The sequence below is a fragment of the Aphis gossypii genome, chromosome 1 (genome assembly GCF_020184175.1).
Source record: "Aphis gossypii isolate Hap1 chromosome 1, ASM2018417v2, whole genome shotgun sequence".
In the NCBI taxonomy this organism is placed as follows: domain Eukaryota; kingdom Metazoa; phylum Arthropoda; class Insecta; order Hemiptera; family Aphididae; genus Aphis; species Aphis gossypii.
In genome coordinates this window covers 16,996,856-17,024,207 of record NC_065530.1, presented here as the reverse complement: position 1 = coordinate 17,024,207, position 27,352 = coordinate 16,996,856, and the positions used below count along the sequence as shown (strand labels likewise).

General features: G+C 29.9%; 1 protein-coding gene across 2 annotated transcripts; it reads right to left on the bottom strand.

The window, feature by feature from the left end:
• Positions 1–2,259: 2,259 nt before the first annotated feature.
• Positions 2,260–25,486, bottom strand: LOC114126372 (uncharacterized). Of its 2 annotated transcripts, none has more exons than XM_050197298.1 (10): positions 25,232–25,486; positions 19,981–20,129; positions 19,571–19,767; positions 16,770–16,957; positions 16,242–16,471; positions 14,277–14,957; positions 10,665–11,334; positions 7,650–7,871; positions 7,052–7,245; positions 2,260–3,071 (listed from the first exon to the last, which is right to left on the bottom strand). In XM_050197298.1, exons 1-10 carry the CDS (start codon positions 25,377–25,379, stop codon positions 2,616–2,618), a joined length of 3,135 nt encoding a protein of 1,044 aa, XP_050053255.1. In that variant the 5' UTR covers positions 25,380–25,486; the 3' UTR covers positions 2,260–2,615. The 2 variants fall into 2 exon arrangements, with proteins under 2 accessions (XP_050053255.1, XP_050053254.1); XM_050197297.1 differs by having other exon boundaries at positions 2,260–3,080; positions 25,232–25,479.
• Between the last annotated feature and the right edge of the window lie 1,866 nt (positions 25,487–27,352).

The following is a 27,352-nucleotide window of genomic DNA, read 5'->3' as shown; positions in this document are numbered from 1 at the left end:
TATAAAATATAATATAATATTAAATTAATAGCATTGAGTCTGATGGTCTTTACCGTGAATATTACTATATTATATTATTATATACACATATACTCGTATACTTATAGTTAACACACAATAGGTAATCATAATTTCACTTAATTTTAAATATTTTAGTTGATTCTACTGACTATTTAGGATGTAAATCTAGATATAAAGCAAAATATAATAAAATTACACACGGGTTATATGCATTAAGTTTGAAATTTTAAATCACTCATAATATTATATACCTATTTCACTTAAATTGAAAAATAATTTTAAATTAAAAGATTTTTCTTATTTAAAAACGACTTTATATTACATTATTATTGAATTATGGTATAATATTTGTTTGATACTTAAAGAGAAGATTATTAATTTTAATCGTTTAGAAAGTTTTAAAAATAACTATATCATATATTTATTGAATTTACAGAAAAGGGGGAATGAAATAAATAATATATTAGATTAGATTATAAAACAAAAATTTAAATTTAAATAAATCTCATATGACACGTTTAAATTCTTTACTACTAATAAAAATTTATGGAATATACTTATTATAATGATAATAATATTTAGGTACTTATTATTATTATATATTTGTACTGTAATAATGTGAGATGAGTATGATAATGGAGTATTAGAATTTTTTTTAAATATTTTAATTATAAAATTATTATATGAATAATCTATTAAGATTTATAACTTATAACATTGACATTTAATGTTTGAAATAAATTTGTATGCAACTTAATTGGCTTTGGACTAGATAATATGATTACAATTTTTATTTTATTTCTAATGCATAAATTACAGAAAAATAATTAGTTGGATACAGTTTTTTTTTCTTTACTAGCTTTTATTATTTATTAATTTTTAACCAAGTTAAATCATGACTGAAAAAATAATTAATTATCAACAGATGCATTTGCAAACAAATAACACGTAATTTGTTGCTGTTTTAAAGTTTTCATAATTTTTTTTTATAGATCTTCAGGTCATTGAACTCTGGGTTCTAGTTATTATTTACTTAATCGGTCATAATAGATTTATCTTAATTTGGATGATAATAATATATTAGTCATTGGTATGAGATTCGAACTATTGAACTTAAGGAATTAAATTAAGACACCTCACTGCCGTCTTATCATCTCTGTATCAATTCTACGAACCTTAGAGGATTCTAAAGTTCATATCAATACTATCCTCTTAAGATGTGGAGTGTATGATCGAGGAGATAATGCAACTGCATCATTTATTATACATATTATTCATATTATATATATTATACACATTATTGTACTTATATTGAATTATAATTAATTATTAAGTTGTAAATTATACATTGATTTCTATACATTTTTTTAAATTTCAAATATTTTGTATTTTAATAAATTAAAATTCGTCAAAAAAGAACATTTTATTTTGTATATTTAAGTAAATTACTTGTAGTTAATGATTAGAGGAAGTTATACTGAAGAATACTCGGTGATAAAGTCATTTTTACATATTTGAATTTTTAAATTATCTAATTAAATATTATGTTAAATTTTCGTTTTTATCATAGCCACTAACAATTTTACAGAGATATCGGGAAGAAAATGTATGGAAAAAAATGTAGATTAACTAAAAACTTAGAAAAAAACATAAATACTTGTAAATTAATAATGATTTAAATAGTATAGCTTTTTAGAACCTCGTATATCAGGTGTATCCTACGCTCTATAGGAAATTTACATTAAACGTAAAACGTTAAAAAAGCAATCACATGTATTTTTTAACATTTTATACTATTGACATTTTCTGTAATTTTCACGCACACGCATTACACGCTCCGCGGACATTGAATTTGAAAACGCGAAAGCGACAATGCATAATTGGATTGTATTATTTTCCAATTATAACATAGTAATGATATTAAAGGTATTATAGTATTATATTTAACCCTAGAGCACACACATCACGGTCAAAAGGATCGAGCTTTTAGAATTTTGTTCATTGCTTCAAATATATGAAATATTAATCTAACCCGACCTAGGTACCTTCTAATTTGGTGATAAACTAAAATTAGATACAACTCCCAATTGTATACAATTTGATGTCTGTTGAAAGGTTCAAAGTTCATTATCCATTGAAAAAACTGTCTAAAATACTGTGTGCGTGGTATCCTGCAATATAACCTTATAATATGTAATAACATTTATATGAAGGTTTAATTTGAGTATATCAATAAAAGCATATTTGACAATTTTTATTTATTTAAGAGCAATAAAATGATAATTATTTCAATTTATCGAGTTTTAATTATGATATATTTCAATACACTGTCAAAAAGACCGTGAGCAAAGAATCTCGTGATTATTTTTAACGAGAATAATAATTTAGGGTTAAGGTGCATCGTTATTAGTCATTAAAATATATATAGTCGAAAACATTTATTATATTTTATTTTCACGATCATATATCGCGTACGATCTCATTTAGCCGCGACCTGTGAAAATATAATATTCTTACACACATATTACAATAATTTTGGCTCGTCGGACCGTTTCCCCGCGCATCGTCGTGGTGATTTCTTAGCGCCGAGCTGGTTACTGAGGTTCCGGATCCGGATTTCCGCCGCCATGCAGACTGAACCCGTTTTCGGGTGTCATGCGCAGATACGGCTGGCCCGCCGGGTTGATGGCCGGCAAAGCGGCCACGGGCTGTGGAGGCTCGTAGAACGCCGGGTTGTAGACCACCGTGGCCGACATGGACTGTCTGCGCCTGGCCGCCCGCACCGTGGCCATCAGAGTGCCCGCGTCGGCCGTCCGCGGGCCACTCGCCCTGTGGCCGTCGCCCTCGTCGGCGGCCGGGGCCGGGGCGTACGACAGTTCGGACGTCGACCGGTAGACGCCGGTCAGCTGGTCTGTCGGTGACCGGCCGCGCAGGGCCGTCGCCGCGGACGTCGGTGCCGCGACCCGTTGCCGCCGTCTCTCTTTGCTGATCTTTCGGATGTCGTCCAGCACCGGTCCCTGCTTGTCCTCCGGCAGCACCGAACACATTTCCTGCAACACCTTCCGGTCACAAAAATATAACATTATACTGCCACGTCACTATACTCATTATAGATTTTTTTTTTCTTAAGCCGATTCGGTTACACGTAAATATGACGTATAAATCAAACTTACGTTTTCAAAACATAATAATATTATACTATAATCATAATGTTTATTTATTACAGGAGTGACCGAGGATTTTCGTTATTGGATTAATTATAATAATGTGTGTTATTTTTTCTTAAAAATTTTATAAGCGGAAAAACATGATAATATTATATTGGTTTTACAGCAATGTTCAATTTTTTTTTTTTTGTTATTATTATTTTTAATTTAGTCTATTTTCGTGCTCTGAAGCACTATCTTGTTCTTGCAGAAATTAATGAATTATTTATTTTTTTGTTAATAAATATACGATTTGTAAAAGACTTTATTTACACTATAAATATGCTCTAAAATACAATGGCATATGAGTTACACCAGAAAAAAAAATAATCCAGAGGTTAAACTTAATATTTATTATGTTATATTATTTTATCGACTATTGTTATTGTTATTATTATTTATTTTTAATCGAAACGAAAAGTTCATATTGTAAATATTAAAACAAAAATAAGTTATAAACAGCTAAAAAGTCGAAAAAAATCATCAAAATCTTGATTAATTATTTTGCAATTAAAAATGTAAAGTTACAATTTTTAATATTACTGAAGATAATTTGAAAATTTAAGAAAATGTATTTCATAAGTTTTACTTATACTAGTTAAAAATATCGAAAATACACTGTTAATTTTTTTTTAGTGTTCAAATTTCAAAATTGTACGTATATTTAAACGAAAAATAACAAAGTTTTAATAATTAAGTTAAAATTCAAAAAATATTAATTGTAGAGACTTTACTCAATGAGTGGATTTTGACCTTTTTAAAAATGTATGTTTCACAACATGTTTATGATACCTACTTATTGTATTTTAACAACAAATAAAGTTTAGCTGTATTACAGATGTAATAACGTATTAAACTGAATAACTATATCAACTTTAACTGACTGCTTATAAGCTTTACAGTATGAGTAAATACCACACATGAATTTTATTAAAACAAGAAATACAATATTCAATAAAAGATCGAATGGCGCATCTTTGTATCATCTCATGATGTTTTTCTTAGAACCACAAAGCGTTATAATACTCATCAAACTCGATTTAACGTTTTTGGTTTCAACCAAATAAAAATATAATAACAGTTTCAACGATCACGGAAAACGATTTTATGTATAATAATCATAATATTATTTTGTAAATATAAGTGTATACAAAATTTAAACAAATTTTAGCTATTTTATATTATAGGTACCACAAAATTATTTATATCACTCTAATAAGATAATTCGAAATTTTGTAAAAAATCGTTCAACTTGGCAAATTAAGAAATCACCAATTATAGTTTTATATTAGAATGAATTAAATGAATTCTTCTCTCAGAATCGTTTTTCCGTATTCAATGATTTAGCAATAAGTACAAATTTATCATATGCATTAGAGTGATACTCTTAATTACGATGCACATAGATATAATATATTATATAGGTATTATGCTCTGTAAATACACTATTTATGTATTCAATCATTAATAATACGTATTTCCGTACTTTCGCGGTCATAAACAACAGCTATCAACGACCTAGTTTAAAGTTAATCTCAAGTAAAACTTTGTACTACTAAAACAGTGTTTGTTAAAATTCAAATGTTTTTTGTGTAGTATATAAACTAAAATATACATATTACTTAATTGTAATCTTTCTAAGTATGTGTTTACATGGTATAACACTAAAATTTGTGTTTTAATTTAAAACAGATACGGTGGTTTTAAACTGTATAGGTACAATTATTGTGATTAAAAATCCATTTAAAAAAAAAAATAGGTCACACTATACGTCTGCGCGATGGGTCTACGCTTTTTGTCAATTGATGAATTTTATTTCATTTATTTATATCTCTGAAAGCTTTTAATTGAGACTGTTTTGTAAAAAGTAGAATATCTTCATCGGCGAACGAATTGTTTGTGATTTTCTTTGTGTTACTAGTGTTTTCTTCTGTAGACACTATTTTTATTTTTAATTAAAGGATCGAAAATTCTTCACACCAAAATCTCTGTTTTATGTATTATCTATTACAAGTAATATACGTTTATAAGTTAACTAAAGTTGCTAGCTTTTAAAATTTCAAAGTAAAATCTGAATGAAGAGAAATAAGAGAATAATTTTCTATCAGTTTTATAACTATTATATAACACATACATTATAATTTGCTACATTAAAAATATATTTTTGAAATCCGTAGAAACATTTTCCTACATTATACTATTTAAATAATTATTTATTTATTTTATAATTAATAACACGTTCTCGGAGTATACATATGAATTATTAAAATACATTTATTTTACAATATTTTAAATAATTAATAAATAATAAGTAATATAATGTTCAATGATTGGATGTTACGAGTATAATATGTAAAATTATTATATCAAAAGTCACGAACGTGAATAAAAACATAGGGTTTTTTGTTGTATTCCTATAAATAACCATATAAAAATTTAATACAATATAAAACATATTTATACCTTACTTTTTTATCATAATATTTAAACCTAAAGCGTGATAAGTAGTAAAGTATAAATTAGCATTTCGAATAATCATAAGAAATTTATAATGCCATTACGATTTACGGAGTACCTATTTCATATTCAATTTAAAAACACAAAGGTTTACCACGCAATCGAACTTATTATTTTTTTTTTACCATTATTGCATTTTAAGAATATTTATAAGAATGCATTTTATTGGATGAAATTTTTTTTATTAGATTCAACTGGATTTAAATGAATGCAATATTGCAGTTGCATTTAATATTTTTTTTATTATTTATACCTATATATTTATTGTTTAAATGCAATTATAAATCAATTTGAATTTGAGTTCTCTATGATGATAATATAGGTTAATTTAAAAAATATAGCAACAAATAAAATATAATAGTTAAAATATTATATTTTTAAATTTACCCGATGATTGATTTTTATTTTAATTATCAAAAAGTTATTCAAACTCGTTCGCATGAGTACGACCTTAATAACGGTGACATTGAATTATGTTATTTTACAAACTATATTGACATACTGTGTTGTTCGAAGTATTTCAATAATTGAAAACAAGTGTTTCGTTTTTTTTTATATATATATAATATATTATATTCATTATACATTTTACAAGTTACAAAAAAAATTAAAAATATGTTTTGAGACAATAATTAAAATCCATAAATGCAGTTATTGCCAATAACACTACATAATAATGTGTAAAATTGTATTTATATAATAGTGTTCAATAACCAGCATGGCTATTTTTATAACATGTAATGATTATTATCAAATTTATTGAAATTTATACAAAGTATATGTTCTTAAAATAGCTTATTTTCTTTTAAATATAATAAGAAAAAGTTGTCAAGTAAGATTGCTAATACTTTTTTTATGTCAAACCCGTCCCCTTCGTGTCTGAGTGGTATTCCATAACGATTTTTTTAAACTGCTTCATTTCAATAATATTTTATCAATCTAAAGTTTCTTAACGCTTCAATAATTATACAATCTATTGTTTTTATTACGTCTTGTTCTTAATATTTATTTTTAACATAATATGTACGATCACCTTGTGAACAATTTACCGAACACATGCAAAGTGTTTTAAGATGAGAATTCCTTTGACGCATTTAATTTTTTTTACAATTTTACCTCACATGGCAATACAAACAAGAAACGTTCAATTTATATACAGAGCGATTTGAAATTATCGCGGAGACGCGAAATAGCTATAATTCACACATTTTTCTATCATGCCAGTTAATGTTCAGTCAACTGCAGTGCTGTTACCTGAACACTAATTGCTTATGAGGTATTAATTAGGATCACTATACAATACTCACTGTGTACTTTTGCAAATTGATCAAAGAGTTGACGATGTTTCCCAGCACCCGGTGGTTGCTCCTGTATCTGTTGGACGCAATCGTCGCGGTCATGGGGCTCTGCCACTGTAGACGTGCGTACGAGGTGACGGTGGACTTTGCAGGAGAGTTTTTCTTGTCGTTTAACGAGCTGTCGGCGTCCAAAAACGACATGCCTGTGCCAGAAGATAATACACATATTACCTATATTATACAAACACGAGAGACGAACCAAAACAAAAGGTCGTGTAGAGATGTTCAATATAAATATAGCTATATATAATATTATATACATCTGATGTTCTCATCGCACATAATATTATATGCTATACGAATGGATTAAACATTTACAGGTGTGTGTATGCGTGTATGCGTGTTTCAGAGACAAACATATAGAGCAAATACGATGTTTTTTTTTTTTTTTTTTTGAATTTTGTTACGGGTGGAAAGGTTGCCCGCGGCAGTCGCTATGCCTGGCTGCTCGTCGGAGATAATCGTGATAACGCGGTGAGGTGGTCGGCGGGAAGGGTTCGAGTTGGAAGGATTGTGATTTAAAATGTGAAAACCGTAATTCACCTACCTCGAACCGTTTTGAATTTATTGGATACCGTGTCCGCCCGAGCGGAATACCGTTGTCTGTCCGCGGCCCGGCCCAGGCTGCGGGACGCGAATATTTCCTGTTCGGGTTCCGAAAGCGATATACTGAAACGTTGCACGTCCCCCGGACTCGGAGTACACACTATGTTCACGCCGTCCTGGAATTCGACGGCGGCCAACAGCAATTTGTCGGCCCACGACCAACCTGTGGAATTTTACGAAAGAGGTTTAAAAATGTTTTACGTTTTCCAGATATTGAATTTAATTACTACTATATTATACAGTGTAAATAATTGATGACCGCTACATTTGATTACAATTTCATACGACCGACGATTGAGGTTATGGATAAATTATATTACCTAATATATAGCGTTATATTATTATTATTAAAGGCAGTTCCAATTATCAGTACTTAGTTGTGTTGAAAGGGACGTATTTTGAATTTTGCACCCCGGAGCACTTATGAAACATAACTATTATTTTAGAGAGTTGGTATAGCTTTGCCGCGTTTTATTTTACTTAAACCAGAACAAGCATTGTTTGCATGTTTTTATCGGGAAAAAGCTAATGCTTTTCCATTGTTAACCAACAGTTTTAACATATTATTTTTCAGTAACTGATACATAGTACTCAAATTGACAAATATATAAGAGTCAGTACTTTACTGATGAGTAACCGATAAAATTATCGACTAACGAAAAGTGATAACAAAAATTGTGATTACAAAACATTGGAACACGAAAACAATGAACGTTTTCGTCATTCGTTAATAATAGTTATCAGTTTTTGCCAGCCTGGAAAAATAACTTAGAGATAAAAATGTTCTATCAATTAAATAATGTTGTTTTATATTACTTATTGAAACCCAATAAGTCAGTTAAATAAAAGCAAATTATAATAGAAAATTATCTTACTTTAGATATATAAATTGTTCCTATTTATAAAAATTAGGACAGACATTTACAAGAATTTCTAGTTTATACCAAAACGTGTTCCATTATAATACAACGATTCTTTTTGTACAATTTAATTTTGCATATTTTAACATTTTTAGGGCAATGTTAGTATTTTATTTTTAATATAATATAAACTATATAGCTGCTTTAAAGTACTATTTTTATAACTCGACAAATCAAAAACTACAAAATAAATAATATTTTTTTTTTAGATATTATAAATATTCATATTTATGCTAACGGGCAGACGTGCTAATAACTTATGTAACCCATAGGTTATACAGGGTAGCAGAAAAAAATCGATGACAGTTTCGAAAAACATGTGAACTTGTTTCATACAAAAAAAATATATATTAAAATTATCAAGTTGAGTTGTATTGAATAGTTTAAAACAAGACTAAGATGAGTACTAACGAATTTGAGGTAAACAAGGTAGGTACAATATATTAAAAAAAAATTAATATTTTTACAGTTTGTTGCTGGGTCACTCTCTATACGGGTCTGTGTATTAGTCATACTTATACTATATCTTCACGTAGGTATGTTTTATCTTCAAATCATTCAAATACGTTATTAAATTTATTATTTTTATTCGTACATCGTGATCTTAATGCTATATGTTTTTTGTATGGCAGTTGGTACATAAAATACTAAAGTGTTCTATCAAAACATACGAAGTAAAATAATATGTCAATAATATCCAGAAAAAAATACTCAAAAATTAAAATATCGAATATAAAATTTAATCAAATTAAAAATTGAAATTTTTTAACTTTTTTTTAATTGATAATATAAGACAAAATTAAAATATTATTGGTATACAAAAATGTTTTATAATGTAATTTAATTGGTCGCAATTCATATTATGTATGATACAATATTAACATTTACTGTACTGTTGCTCTTCGTGGGAGTAAATTATGTAAATAAATAAAACTAGTATCATAATATCATATAAAATTATATTATAATATGTAACCTTACTACATATTTACACTGTAAGTGTTATAAATATATAAAATTCAATTAATGTAGTTAAGTTTTTAAATATTTCATGAATAGGTTATTACAATATTACATTTTAAAATATAATATTATTATGTGCCATACAATTATATAATTTAAGTTAAATATTAAATGGTAATTACAATTTTAAATATTAACCAAACTTTACGTAAAAAAAAAATTAAATAAAAATTACTATACTATTAATTCTATACATAATTCTATTTTTTAGATTCTGAGTTTTCCAATAAATGTATTGGTTTTACAATAATATATATTGTATTTTCATTTGTGTGTGTCAAAAATAACTTTTGGTAAAAATTAAATCTAATTTGTACTAAATGAGATTAAAAGTACACATTTATCAATGCTATTGAAATAATAGAAACAAATAAGAAAAATACAGACAGTTTTTACTTTAATATTATTATTAGAATTATTGATTGGTTTAACCATGGTTATCAAACAGTTAGACCGTTTCCGCTCAGAATCGTTTTTCATCGCATACGATTATTTATAATTTATAATATTGAATTCAAATTTAACACGCCCATTTCAGTGACCTACCTATTCGGTGATGAGGTACACTCAACACGTCCTACCGTACAGCAGAGCATTTACCTACTCGACTGTTTTTTAAATGTCATACTTGATTAACGGACAGTGGTCAACCTAAGTCCGAGGTCTTGTTTATATAGGACAATTAGCACGATGGACCTGACCTAGTTCGGACCACGAGACCACATCATATAGTTATAGATTTTAAAAAGTATAATAAATAATAACGGTCGATGTAATTTTTTTTATCTGGTACGTATTTTTCTAGACATTTTTTTTCCGTATTATAAAAATTACCGATACTTAAATCCAGTTTTTCCAAAAAATCGACTAGTATACTGTTCTACTTGTTTTTCAAATCGTATTCCAAATCACCGAAATTAAAATAATAATAATAATATATTACAACCTAACCGATATTATACACTACGCAATAAATAATAATATTTAATGACCCCGCACTATAATACGAGTACCTTTCTGTATGGCGTCCAACAGAGCGTCGGTCGGTCGCACTTCGTCCCTGCACAGGAGCCTCGCGAACGCGCCCAACGAACGGAGCTCGTCCCGGTCCCACCGTCGTCGCCACTCGTCCAGGTGCCAACAAGTGCTGTGCGACACGTCGTACAGCTGGCGCAGGAACAGCGACAGCGGCGGGCCTAGCGCGACGCGGCGTCTTCCGCACCACGGCGGCCGGAAGTCGGCCGGAGAGACGGCGGCGGCCGCGTGCAACCGTCCAAGCACGAATCGCACCAGGTCTGCGTCGCCGGCGATGTCGGCCACCGTGGCGTCCGCGTACACGTCGCACAGCAACCGGCGCACCGCTTCCGGCCCCCCTTCGGCGGAAGACGGTCGCCGTATCCGCCGGCGTCCCGCAAAACACCGACCGCGCCGGCCACCGCCGACGACACTGATGCTGTTCTTTTTTTCCGCCGCCAAACGCGACGGCCTCCGCTTCCGGCCCGCGTCCTTCTTGTCCCGGGCGGCCCCGTAGACTGCCAGCGCCTGTTCCGCGACCACCGACACCAGGTAAGCGGCGTCCAGCCCGATCTCGTCTCCGGCCACCAACCCGGTGCTGTACCGCGGGATCTTTTCTTCCGTCAGGAAGTGCCACGCGGACGACGATTCCGCCGCGGCCGACGCGACCTAAAAAATAAAAATAATGATTCGCCGAACTGTACGATTAATATTATTTATTAATCACGATTTTGCCGCAGTAGAGTTAATTTTCTACTCCGTTTCGAAATCGTTTTGTTATATTTCGACCGAGTTCATATTATATTGTCTTTCGTGCAATACGGTAAAATAATACGTTTTAATTTTCTCGATCCGAATTTTTTGTCGGTCAAACGCATTTCAGTGCTATATATTGTAATATAATGCGTTTAAACCTTGAGTACCTATTCGGCACACGGCCGGTGCTGCGATTCGGTCATATTATTTGTGATATTATAAGTTGGGAGCTAGTATAATATCATTTTCGTACATTTTACTTATTGCCCGAAAAAAGGATGTACATATATACGTATCGTAAGCATTATAAACGTAATACCTCTCAATTCCACAATTCGTGATATTTATAATAATATTGTGTTTGTACAGTGTACACCTACACGAAAATAAAATATAATTGCATATCAATATTTAAATATTCACTTAGAATTTCTATAGTTCTACATTATGGTTGAGGGCGGCAAATGACGGTACGCAGAGCGGAAATAACTAAACCACCAAAAATATATAAATATTTTTTCTTAATGCTGGTTTTTCGCACACAATGGATATTTGATCTACGTATTATTTTGAAGTATTAAGAAATTTTAAAGAATAAATATTATCTAATCACCATCTTTAAGACACTCTATAATTATTTGTTCTTTTTAAATTTTTTTTTCTTTTTAACTGGCAAGAAAGGACAAGAAATTTAATTTCTTTCAAAAAAACCTTTAATCATAAAAGTATATTATCATTAGTATAAATTACATTACATTAAATGGTTCGCTAACAGCTTAAACTATATTTTTAACATAAAAATAAAACATACATTAATTAATATTATAAAAGTTTTTTCTAACCATCGACAATTTTTTCCAAACTATCTGGATCGCCATAGAATTTAATTGCCGACGGCGTAACGGGTATGACGAGCAAATGGCCTATTCAGTCATTTTTTATTTTTTCAATCAAATATACTTTAATATAGTAATGTTAAATAACTACCTTCATATATATATTATATGTGATGTGCCATCCTTAAAAAAAAAAAATCATGGTAATGGATTTCGACACTCACAATGCGTTTGACCGCAATACGTTGATGTATGGTAATATCCCAAATAAACAAAAAATAATAATAACATTATGATCATGTGCCATGCGTATCAGTGTTAAAAATATCGTATAGGTTAATTTAATTCAGACCGTCTCGATGTAATTTGTAAATAATTATTATTGTGCCGTGTTGTGAACTGGTAAATGTGTGTATTTCGAATTGATTCGGCCGACGTTTCAGTTATTTAGCGTATTACTTGTGTTCCGATACAAAATAACGCAGCCACTAATAATCGTCACATTTAAAAAATTGAATATTAACATTACGGTCACGGTTAAGGATATACGGTAAGGGTTCCGCCTATATACGCGGCTCTCATCGTGTTATGCATAGTTAATAGAAACCGTCAGTGACATTGCGTGTGATTTCCATTACCGTAATAATATTTCGGTACGATAAGCGATACGTACGACTATATAACCGTGACACGGTATACGAGTACGACGCATATTGTATATAATATTTATATATTGTGTTGCGAACGATGTTTGCCCATATTATACCGTTGCCCACAGTGGCAGTTCTAGAAGGAACCGGTAAATTCAATATGGGTAATAAATAATCGGATAATAAATTGTAAATTTGTTGAACAAAAAAAAAAAACTCTAAATTAATAGCCGAATACTATAACGCATTTTGGATACCGGTTACGCCGTCGAATTTTCAGATTTGCCGCCGACGAATAACGATTAATTTCCATTTATAATATTAACAAACTCGTTAGGTTCAGTGGCCATTCAAAACGCTTGGTCCGATGTTTGGAAATTAAACAGCTAAATATTACATTCATTGTATATTTCACACAAAATTTATAGGTACTTGAGCGTACATGAATAAAATTAAATAATATAATTTATATAAATTAGTCTCAGGTTTATAAGAAGTAGATACTCATAAAGTCATAATAATATACATATCTATATAATATATTTATAATTTATTAGTATAAATGTAATATCGATAGTATGAGAAGATCAATTGTCATAACTTACCCGTTAGTCGAAAATAAGTTTTAACGAAATATTAAATTTCGTATAATGCTCTTAATTAGCTTGTGAATCTTAACCAAGTATATAATTCACAAATAAATATTTACCATACAATTATTCTTCTTTTTTTTTTTTGAGAATGAAGTACCTAATCCAAATATATATTAAGAGAAAAATAAGAGAACAACATTTAAATAGTTAATTTTTAATACCAATATAGATTAAAGGCTATTAACATTTTTACTAGCTGTTTCCTCGTTTTTTTTTTAAATTTTTCGTAATTTAAAAAATTGTCGTACGAATTTCTAAACTAAAAATTCATATTCACTGGTATAACGTAAATTATATTTGCAGAAAAAATGTTTTTTGGAAATTTTAATTTTCATAAAGATAAGGCTTGAAATACATATTTTTAGTTACTTTGTGAGATTTTAATTTTAAAATGAAAGGAGTTTCTCACTAATTTAAAATGTGAGTTTGAATGATAAAGGGAATAGCATACTTTATACTTCCAACAATACATTTCGAAAAAGCTAATTTTTACTCTATCGAAGTATGCTAGTGACACGTGCATAAATGTGATCATTTTAAGCGTGTCCTGTAAAATTAAGTATGCCCCTGTGAGAGCTATGCCAGTGATCCTTTTAGCTTTCGATATAACTCCCGCCGTGGGCGCGTAAATGCAGCTGTATATCGGACGCAGTTAAACGGCTCGGAATACGTGATGTCATAATATATTTGTTTAATAGTCGTCAAATGATACTTACGCAGTGCCTGGTGGCCAACATCCCCTTGAACACTTCGCCGATGTATTCCACTTGTTTCCTCGAGTAGTCGAACCTCCGGGGTTTCGGGTCCATGGTCTCCAGCACCCGGTACCACTTGTGCAGCATGACCGACTCCAGGTTCTGCCAGTAATCGGCGTCCGTGTTCTGAAACGCTTGTCCGGTGACGATCGAGTCGCTGCCCATAGACTTCTCGAACAACCCGTACATGTACGCCTCGATGATCTCCACGTCGTTCTGGTAATCGTCCTCGGACACCATCGTCCGGCAGGCCCGGGGCGCGTTCAGCACGATGTTCGCGTACGGGTAGAAGTACGACCTGTGGTGCTGGGACTTGAGCGCGGCCACCAGCTCGTCGAGCACCGAAAGCACGTGTTCGGCCACGCGCCGGTGGTCCCAGTCCTCGACGCGGCCGCACGCCTCCAGCCGGAACCACAGCAACGTCTTCAGCATGTAACCGCTCGCCACGCACACGCCGTTGTCGCCCTTTCGCAACTTCGGCACCTTTGTCCGGAGGAAGTGATAGATGTTGCTCACCACGCTCCGTTCCGAGTAGTGCGTCTGGTACAGGCACTCGGCCGCCGGGAATCTCAACTGCCACGTGGCCGGCCGGTCGTAGCACCGAACCGTCAGATGTGGCGCCACCGGAACCGCGTAGTATCCCTGTAACATAATGATATTATAATCGTTCGGTGTACTCACAGGACGAACGAGACGATAATCTTATATTCGTCCTTATAACGGCACCGATACGTGCGAGGAAAACATGAAAATCTACCACGTATAGTGACCGAGTGCCCAAATCACGCCGAAGCACGAAAAATCTTTACCGACGCGACTACACTTCAAATAACACTGAATGAAGAAAACACTCAAGCAATTTTTATAATATTTTTCAATAGTATTAACTCAACCAAGAAATGTCAAGTAATATTTGTAAATCTTTTCCACTTTTTTTTTCGTTCACAAACTTTTATATTTCATCTGAAAGTAGGCTAATAACCATTGACGTCGAAGCCTCAACAGTTAATTAAAATGTATATATAAATATTCGGTTTTAATCTAACAGTATTGTGTATTATATATCTATCGGCTATCGTGCTACGTGAACCATTTTTATACTCGTTATATCATTTTCGATTCAATCGTTAACTCATTTAATATATTTATTGTAGTCGTTAATAATCGCTCACCCATTAATATGAGCTAAACAGGGTACGGAAGAGATCCACTCCGTGTTCGTACTCTTGTTTATATCGATTTTTATTTTTTTTTATATTTTTTTCGACATAGGTATGCTGCTTTTGAAAAACCTAGACTGGTTTACTAAATTATAAGAAAAACACGCAACTGTATTATAATGTTCATACATATATATTATTGGTTATCTTAAGTGTTTGAAAAAAAAATACATAAACCTCATTTTTATTTTAAATATGTTTAAATAAAAATAAAAATAATATATATAATGCGGTTTACATATTGCTTTTTTTTCTAAACCCAAGATAACCAATTTATAGATCTAATCTATCATTATTTGGAATAGTCAAATTACCACGAATTCCCATTACGCAATTTAGTTTATAGTTATTATGTGAGTATATTATTATGTATTTTATACAATTAAATTTGCATGTAATTAAATTTATAATATACGATGCACGCGTGTTTCAGTCGATTCAAAGTATTCGCTTATGATATATAAAAATAATAATAACTGAACACGATGACGAGAGCGTCATTTCGAGCTAGCTTCTGTGTATGATAGTAATATTATTATATTTATACAACATTTGTGTAATCGAATTTGGTTTTCCGAACGGAGTGAATTGTTAACACTATACGTTATCTATAACAGTCGTCATAAATGATAATATAGAATATCAATTACAACGAGATCAACCGTTCGTTTATAGTGAAAAATATTCCTAAATTTTATACGCTCACCATTGTAGTGGCCCGTTGGTGTATGAGAATGTCTGGATGCGTAAGCGGTATTCTGGACAGGATGTCTGTGTACTTAGGCCAACCTGAAAACTCGATGGCGGGCAAAAGAACCACGGAGATATCGCCGGACGTTTTCGGACCAGATATGCGCAACTTGACGCACTGCGCGTCTTCGACGACCGCGATCCTTAAATCTCTAGGGTCGGGAAACTTACTGGACCCGGTGTTACCTGCGTTTAATTACATTACGATTCACGTCCATCAACTGTAATATACAGGGTATTCAATATGTTTGGAAACGGTCATTAGTCTAATAATTATTGGGACAGATGCACGATAATATGATATCGTTAATGAGGTCATTCAATATTTTGCATTATAAATGTGCATTGGAGTTATTTTTTATTGTTCCTTGCTGCAGGTATTTGTAAATATGTATACAGTAATCAAGAGTTTCCAAACTTATTGAACACCTGTTATACTATACATGTTATGGTAAGCCTGTACGGATAATTATCCCAAACTTACCCATTCCAAAAAACACTTGTTCGTCGGCAGGACTCTTTAGGATCTCATGCAGCAATCCGGCGTCTACGATCTTACCAGGACACCCGCACAAGTAACTTTCATCCACGTCTTCAGGTCGACCAACGAAGTCACTCTTGCAAGAAGCGGACTTGGCAAGCAACTCAACAAAGCGTAATTTCAGTTTGTCACTATAATCGCATAAAAACGAACAATACATTCTATATTAAAATTATTACATAATATTAAAATAGGGACGTATGAGCTATTAAAATAGTTTCTCGTTAATAAGGCCAATAATAGAGTAAGATCATGACTTGAATATTTGAATAAAAATGGGTAATAGTAGGTATTAGGTTTTATAAATATGGCTGGTTCAAGACTTTATTACCAAAAAGACTAAAAATCCAACTGTATGTTACTCTGATGCAACAATCAGCAGTTTTGTACTGACATAATCACCGGGAAAGACTTAATAAACGAGGTTGGTATGAAAAATTCTACGAAGATAAATGATGGACTCTTTATTTTACTTCAACTTTGTTTAACTGATTAAACGCCATGAAAATGAACAGAAAAACTATTTTTACCACCAAACATATCAGAATAAATTACAAAAAGGCTGCTGACTGGATTTGCGTAGAGAAAGAATGTACATATTTTATGAAAATAGTTATCAAGAAAAATCAAATGGAAAATATAGTTAAACATACCATGCTAAAGGTAGGAATATTGAGTTTAAAAATATATCAAAACAATAAAATTATAAATAAAATGAAAATAAGTGAGTAAATAATAAATATAGATGGTAAAAAAAGTGTTTGGAGTGATGGCGCCTTGAAGGCTATAATTCACAAGAAAAAACAAATACATTATATTATATTGTCACATGGCGTTTGATTTCTGTCTTTTCCAGTTTAGCAAAGATCCCAAATTATTTACGACTCCACAGCAAAATATTGTTGACTGCATATACAAAACTATAATCGATAGATGTCATTGAAAACGACATAATTTATATTTCGCAGAAAACCTAGGGTTGTTTTTTTTTAATAAAATTTATTGTCTACAAATAAGATGTGTATTTTAGTACATGTGTTGAACTTAAAAAAAACTTTACTCCAAATAACCCTTGTCTTAGGAAGGGTCAATAGTATAAAAAATATATATATATTTTATTTTATTAAGTATCTTCATGTACGATGTTTAACAAAATATGATTATAAGATAAGTGTCAGGTGAAAAATTAAAATTTTGATTAATGGTGTTCCGTACTGTGCGTTATTAAACTATAAAATCTTTGGATATGTTAAGAATTGACACGTTTCATCAATTTAAGGTTATGCGCTTTTAACCCGAAATCGATCATTAAAAGCTTGACATGATACATTGTAAGTGAATATTTGTGAAAAATTGAACGCACAAGAACAATACAAAAACATTTCGCGCGCGCCTAACCAGTTTTGAATAATATAACAATAAGTATTATTCGTGTTATTATTACTGGTAGCATTTTAGGAAGCGTTGTTGTAATAAGTCCCAAATGATAGTCAATAGCGGAGATTTGCATTTAATAATCCCAAAAGCCTACCCTTTTGTTATCCTTTTTGGCTCTCTGTTTTTACAGCAACTCGAGTAAAATATATATCACCATTGACTGTAAGTTATACTCAAACAAACGATATTACCATTTATAGTTGTCGTAGCGATTTGGCTAAGCATAATATGATGAACATTTTATTTTCATGCTCATTGTATTTTTCGTTTGACAACCATATAACTACAGTGCAATAAAATTCGTATATGAGTATTATTTTCTTGATATTAGTATGTATATTGTATATAATACATAATATAAATTATTATATTTCATTTTGATTATGCTCAACAACTTAATTTATATAATATATACGTTTATGGTACAATAAACATTTTCTTTTAACAAATAACAATGGTATATTTTAAATATTATAAAATACTCAATTTATTGTCATATTGAATAAAAACTAATTTGAATATATAAACGAATATCTTATACTATCATAATATTTTTTAAGTTCAAAGCTCATTTTAATATATATTTATATATATTATAATGTATATATTTTTAAATATGATATTGTTATAGAATATAAAATTTTCTGAAACAAAATATGATATAATTTATCAATTCATTAATGAGTTGAATTAAACATTATTTTATCGGAGTGATTTTAAGGTATACATTGACTTTTTATGGACAAATAATAAATAAAATAAATGTATATTTCATATGTATAACTTATATCGAAATATTACTAATAATTATTTAATGATAACATAACTTGTTGTTTACATTTAACTGGGAATATTATTGTATTGTATAATAAATTAATAATAAAAATATTATTTATTTTCACTGAATATTAAACACTTTTAAAATATTTCAAAAAACATAAACATATGGACAAAAAATTAAATTAATTGAATAAATAATATTTTTTTATAATATTTTGTTGAACTGTAAACGGATATACTTTTTTAGGTGGAACTATAAAGAGGGATCATAATATTTTTATTTTTAATTTAATTGCTTTGTTCCGCTTTTCAGTTATAAAATAAAAAAAAAATAGGTTTGGATCAACAAAAAATACCTGCCAACATAGTTAATACAAAACAAATTAATGAAAAATTGCAGTTTTTTTGTTTATCGTTCTTTAAATACTTCTATTTTCATACAAGTATGGCTAAGTAACAACTTTTACTACTAAATTACAATTAAATATATACTAAAATTATAGTTTAAAATGCTTATATTATTTTACCGTCTGAGATATCCGTCATTGTCAATTAAATCAGCCCATTTCTCTGGTTCATTGGTGACTAGTCGAATTTTAGCAAATCCTTGGGGTACGCCGTCTTCTTCCACTACACATCTTACTTGGTAGTCAAAATCGTCTTCGTAAATTTTTGGTTCAGACAATACGTCAAGCCTTATATAATAACTAAAGCTTTTGGACAACTGAAATTATATTAATTTGATTAAAATAATTATATTTGTATGCCTATATATTATATCTACTTATTATTAGTTATTCAAAATTAACTATTATTGTATTATATTATAATATTATACGTGTATTATGCTTAGAATTTATAGAATTTTTTATTTTATTTGAAGTGGAATTTTTCGTTGGGAAAAAGTTAGATTAATTATTTTAATTGTTGACCAGACCTTAATTGAAGATGACATAGGTTCTGCGGTGACTAAAAACTTGCAGGCGAATCGTTTGTCCAACTTCCCAATTCCACACAACAAACGTTGTATAATACGATTAACTATGGCTTCAACATTTAGTGACGATGAACTAGTAGGTAAATCATCTACACATAATTTTTAATGATAATAATATAAATTGTTAAACACAAAATAGTAAAATACCCATATTACAACGCATTATAAAATTAATCATTAATCATATTTAATTAACTTTGAAACTTTAAACTTTCAAGCTATATAGAACATCAGTTATTATAAAAATGATATCACTTATTTAAAAAAAAACTCAATAAAAATAAGTGTTATAAATTAAAAAGCTTTAAAAAAAGTAGTATAATATATTTTAAATACAAAAAACTTATAGTTAAGATCATAGATCAAAATTATTAGAAATTATTTAAGACATGATATTTTATGAAACTAGAAGTTATATTTGATAAAATAAAGTAAATATAATAAATTATGAAAATAAATAACCGATAAGTTAATTCTTTGTGCGGTTGAGAGTATATCGTTTTAAATATTATCAGTTATAATAAACTAAATATAATTTAACTAAGGTTCTAAAAACTTAAAAGCAACAGCTACATATGGTACTAAAACATAATAATATTTGAAATTGTAAAATGGGTTAGGTTAATGATAAAAAAATGTCATTGCAATAAAATGTAAATAAAATATTATTTTTTTTTTTTAATTTTGTAAGTGTTTGTACAAAAACAATGTACTCAGTATTAATTTTCATTTCACATGATGGTTTTTTTAACTGAATATACCTATTTGTTATCAATTATAAATTAAAATAAGATTTCAAAAAATACAATGAAGAACATGTTTTTCGTTACAAATCTGAAAAAAAATAGAATACTAACCATAAATTGTTTCTTAAATGTTCATAAAATAAAATAAAAAAGTTAATAGTCGAAATTAATGAGCTATTTTAGTAGTTCCTAAGGAACTGTTCCTTAAAACCCAAAAATTTGAATAATGTAATTATGGACATGGTTAAAAACAAAATAATCAATTATTATTTATTATCATAAAAAAAAACAAGATAAATTAATTTTACTTTGGAAATTTCAAACCCATCTTTTTATGTTATTTTGTATACTTAAAATTATTATTGCTGTAAAACTGAATATAATCATTTAACTATCAACTAATTTACTAATCCAAGTATATATTGCATTATTTTTTACAAATTTTTAACATTTATCTACCCTAAATAATGATATAAATACATATTATATATAAAATCAACTAAAAAAAAAAACAAAGTACAACGTAGTACAAGTATATTACAAGAACACCCGTAACGCAAAAAACATTGCATCAGAAACTAGGGTGGCCTCCTTTTCGGCCAAAATATTCTCTTCCTTTTTCAGCCAACACAGTTTTCTTTAAAATTTACTATTATAACAACTTAACTGAACTTAATATAATTGTATCCAAAAATGTGATGTTTTTTATAAAAAATATTTATATATTAATTATTACTTACATTTTTTTTGAAAAAAATAATAATATAATAAAATAATTGGAAATACAATAAAATGTTATGTCAAATACAAATGAATAGTCTTATAATACCTAAATAATAATAAAATATAAATTTATGAATATTGTATCAAAAATTATGATGAAGTTTTGTTTTTTATAATTGTATGATATTTGTTTGATAAATTTGTCGAACAAAAATTAATTTTTAATTTTACAAACGTAATAATATGTTAAATCATATGCTTAGTTATTATAATTGTAAATTTGAAAGAAAACTGTGTTAGCCGAAAAGTGAAGGGTACATTTTGGATGAAAATACTGACATCTAGAAACAATAAATATATTTTAAATAACCTTCTTTATAAAATAAAAAAAATCCATGGCTTTGATTTAAATTTAAAGTGGTAGTAAATATTCTAAGAAAAATCTGAGTACATTATATTTAAGATTTTAAAAAGAAGTTAATTAATCATTAAATATAAATAAAAATAAATTACATTTTTAAAGTAAATTATATGATTTTCATAATTAGTCAACACAGAATATAATATTATGTACCTAATTCAAATTAATTTTTAAGGTTATGTGTTCTATATTACTTTCATTTTTTACCTACAACATACACTAGTTAAAGAAAAACAATATTTTCATTCAATGCTGTATATAAATAATACAAGATAGTTTTTATTTAACATAGAATGTGTTTTTCATTTAGTGCGTGAATTAATTTTTCAAAGGAAGAATAATTATCGCTGTGTGCGCAAACGTCAAAATAAAAATAAATATATAAAACATCTAAAGTGATACCATTAGTTACGACCCTCTGAAATTTGAAAGTTTGAAACGTATTCACTATTCACACTCTTTCTCGCTACGTCTTGCACTTGATTGATTTTAAAGATTCTTTTTGTTATTATTTAAAAAGCGCGAAGCCCTCTATATTCAAGGACTTTATGAGAATCTTTACACTTTTATACCAAACGAAATGAAAAAGATCCCACTTTTTGAAGGCGCGTAATAATATTATATTGCGCGTTTGCACCATTATAATATTGTAAATTAAAAATAATAAAACGTATAAGACATATACACGTATTTATTTATTCATGTGTAAGTTTACATATTGTAATACCTATTATGTTTGTATAATTTATACATCATGGAATGTTAATGCACAGTAAAATATTTAAAATATTTATTCTAATAATATATTGGTTTTCGTACAGAAAAAAACTCAAACAAATTAATGTTATTGAACATTTTTTATTCAATCTGCCTGCACGAATCTGATCCTCGTGATAAAGTTACCTATTCATACCTATAGCAGTCGACAAGAGAGATAGGAAATGAATACAGATTACAAATAAATAAGACAACTACCTATAGTCTTAAGCTTGTTTATTTTATTGATGTTAGATTAATTATTACACAGCGTGTATAAATACACATGCTTTATCGATTTAAGTACAGTCAGTTCAGTAAGTGAATTACGAAAGAATATTGAGTATCAAGAAACGAACAATAGATCATTGTTAGTATAGGGGATGAGTAATTACGCATGAATGTATTATAGTGTTTATAAATTATACTTCATATTATACTATTTTATCATTATTCAATGGCGTTATTGATAAATAATAGTTGCAGTTCAGTTAACTTATTCATAGATGAGCTTATATTTTCTATCTATCATTATTTAAGCTAGATATTATTATTATTATTAAATAAATAGTACTACCTAAATCACTTGATACTATAGTAAACAGTATTAGTTTAAATTCATAATTTCTTAATCATAAGATAAACACTGATAAGATTAAAAAAGTTCTATATTATTATAAATCTTTTCGTTACATATATATATTATTCAATTCAAACATATAAGAAACTTAAGGTGTGATTACGATGATATCTATTATATTTTATTTTTTGTTCAAATGTTCGATGTGTTATCTACTCATAAAAAGCTATAATTTAATCAATTTGTAAATATAATATAGTTAAATACTGCTCGTACAGTTGAAATAAGTGATTCACATTAATAAAAGTAATAAAAGACAACAGGTGTTTGAATGGTCGTCCAGATTCCGGGTTTATTTATTTATTCTTAGAACTATTGAATTCCTTCAATAATTTTAAGAATAAAGGAAATAATCATAATTATGATATCACGTACAGGGGTCCTGAATGTTTGGCTCGTGCTATTGAAAAAGGTCATATTTTAGAATGTCTATTAAAACAAAACTATATAAATATATCCGATGTAATATTTTGAGAGATATTTTACCACATAATTTTTTTAATAAATTATATAAAACATTTTCGTTGTTACTTATATACGTATGTATATGTCGTAGTCATATAGTAAAATCGGGCATTTAGTCAAAGAATTTGATTTTTATGGAATTTCACTATCCGCCTAGACTTTAATTAAATGCCTATTTCAAGTTGAGCTAAGCTGGGTCACGTTAACTAATTAACCTAACCATAGTTTCTGTTTTATATAAAATAGTAATAAATAATTAATGGAAAATATATTTTATTTTCAAAATAATACAACAATTTTCATTTTTATTATTTGCCTGACTTAAAACAGGCCTTTAGTCAAATGCCTAGTAATTTAATTAAATGACTAAATATGATTTTAAAATTAAAAAAAAAAATGTAATAAATTATTAGGTTAAGTTATTTAGAAACATCCCAAACAAATAATTAAAAGCGGTGATCAATATGTGGTAAGTGATAACCAAAAAATACATTTACCTATTCATAACCATGTACGAATTTACATTCCTATAAATGTGTCACTATAAATTATCTGTTCAACTTTTGTAAACAATATTAATTGCCGTCAATAACATTATATTGCTTGGTTTTTTTTTATATATTTATTTGAGTGTAATTATGAAACACTAATTTTCAACTGTGCTGTTATATAGTTATAAATATCGTACACTTTTTAACATCATATTATTATTTGCTTTTATTTGAAAGTTTTGTGACGGTACATGCATTGAAATAATGTCTGAGTACGACGGACGGTCTCTGACACACCTGGTGGTGAGGTGATAAATTATACCTACGATAATATGTGTATAGGATTATACGCTATGGAGCGATAACAAACAAGTACCATAAAAAAATACGCTTTTAATATTATACTGAGCAGATATAATATCTATCCTCATAAATGTTTAAATATCAATGCATACATCAAAACTCCAGTTTAAAATTGCAACAACTCAAATAAATTATTCGAGCTATATTTACTTAAATTTAAAAATTAAAAATTAATATAGTATAATTCGATTTTGATTTATATTGTTACAAATACATTACAAGCGTGGGTTTTCTTAAACAAATTATATATATATATATATATGGTACCTACTTGCAGTAATTAGAAAACATTTAGTTTTTATTTTCTTACCATTATTATTAGGTACTGAATAATATTTTTTTCGAGTTTTTATAGTTTTGAATATGCTTAAGTGTAATAGATTTAGTATGCGCGCTGCGTGTAGCCTTCAAAAGAAATCGACAATCTCGGGTAGTCCGCGAACATGCCTATCGATCGCGTGGCGGATAAGTCCCTTTCGGAGATATCTCACGTACAAACACTATGAGTTAGGTAGTTAGGCTCAGTCGTTAAAGTCAGTGGTGCAGGCGCGTTCGCTGCGGTGCAGGATTTGCCGCGCGCACGTACCCGAGTTCTCGTAACCGCGCAGGAAATTGTCGTTGAGCCGTTGCATCTGACCGGCGTTGAAATGCAGTTCCGTCGACGGCAAGTACAGCTCCTTTTCGGCTCGAAGACGGCCGCGACCGGTCGCCGTACTGCTTGTCCCGCAGCCCATGATGGCTACTCGACCGTGTGCAACTTTTCACACGTGGTGACCACCGAAAACGGACTGACGTTACGGCGGCCGGGTCTATCGGTCCGTCGACTGGTTGCGGAAGAACACTTCCGGTCGCCATCGCCGCCGATCCCGCGATATCGTCTCCCCCCGCCCGCGACCTCCGGCAATCGCCCATCTCCCGTGTAAGCGGCGTCACAGGAGTTCCGGTCCGCGGAGCTCCCGTTTTCCGCGTCCGGCCCGCGCCGTATAGCAATATACTATACGTATAATATTATAATGACATGTTTTATATTATATCATCATCGCATACAACACACGAGTGCCGCCCACGCACGTATATTATTATTATGTATGACCTATTACCTTTACCTATATAATGTACAAATGTGTATACGCATCGTGCGCGCGTTACGTGCCACGCCGTCCGAATTCAAACACCATGACGCCAATACGTGTACCATACGCGTTATACGCAGCCACAGTGCATTTACAGTACAGACGTCCGTCGGGTCGAAATTGATTTTCGTACACGGGCGTCGCGTGTATAATAACGTGACGGGTTTAAAAATGTCGGTTCCCGTTTTTTGCTTCGTTTTATTCGTCCGGTGAGATGATTTCAAAAAAAAAAAAAATCAAATCCCACTGGAGCCCCGCGAGACTGTACGGCGCACCTGAAACCGTGTTTCGAAATATAGTTTCTACACTATAATATTATATAGTGCAATTTATTGTGTAATGTACATCGGTAATAATACCGTATTTTTTTTTCGAATTACGATATTATTATTATGAGTTATATGGATTATTATTGTTGGCACTCGAGGTGATAACGTGATATTTTAATTGATTATCGACAATATACATTTATGGTATTACGATGACATCGTTGTCGTTTTACTCGTTTTCATACTATAATAACGCACCCGTCTCCGGTAGGTACATCAGTTATAGTGACGTGACGGCTTAGGTCGGGGTCATCTATTGCTCGTCGGTTCATTTGTTTCACTACGACGCAATTAGTATTTTATAATATTATACATTTTCGTACACTGTAAAGTATACAAGTTTTTCGTCGTTTAAAAATCGATAAAAAATTTAACACATATATCGTACTAATATATTATTTTTGAACGATTTGCGCTTACATTTCTTTGTGTGTATATGGTAGTCAATTAACCACATGTTATACATATGTTCGTAAACCGTTCAAATAAAATGAAAATGAGTTTCCTGAGAAATTCACTCGACCCCCTAGCACTACTGTAAAATGTATCGATTATATTTCACTATGGCATATTCATATGTATGTATTTATAGTCATACGTTCGATACGTCAAACCCGATAACAATTACGACTCGTTACGGTTTCCATAAGGGAAATCTGTAGAAAGAAAATAAAAATGAGATAATTCGTGGCATGTGAGTTTTCCCGTGCAACTTTATGGTTGGGACTTTTCATAGGATAAATAAATTATAGTTGAAAATCACTATTCTGCTTTAAATCAAAGCGCAACCTAAAGGAATTATATAATATTAGATTATATGCGTATAATAATATAAAAGAATAGTATTTTTTTTCTGTCGGAATTATATTCTTTTGCATATTTATTTTTTATTTTTAGTCTATGCAGTTATCACTTATAACTTGAGTACTGGTGCTCATTATTTTTAGGCAAATAATAGTATAAAAATATTTTTGTCTTCTGTTTGTCTTAAAATGTTTAATTGTTCACTATAGAACATAATATTTTAACGATTAATATAAAATATAAAGCTAAAAATAATCTGGGCATAGTGCAGGCTAATTAATTTATAAGTGTTTTAAGGTAGAAAAATCAAACTACGAAGTATAAAGGACTAACACTTTATTTTATTGTTGAATAATAATATAAGTATAGTGTAAGACATACGCTCATGTAGCATATACACATAATTAATCATTTTTAAAGCGCCTATCAACGTCACGATTT

What these genes read in the sequence shown, in the direction of transcription:
- LOC114126372 (XM_050197297.1), bottom strand. Translation starts at nt 25,379, where the DNA reads ATGGGCTGCGGGACAAGCAGTACGGCGACCGGTCGCGGCCGTCTTCGA. An exon ending in CTATGTCATCTTCAATTAAG is followed by an intron (nt 19,768 to 19,980) that starts GTCTGGTCAACA and finishes ATATAATTTCAG; the next exon opens with TTGTCCAAAAGCTTTAGTTA. An exon ending in ACCAACGGGCCACTACAATG is followed by an intron (nt 14,958 to 16,241) that starts GTGAGCGTATAA and finishes ATTATGTTACAG; the next exon opens with GGATACTACGCGGTTCCGGT.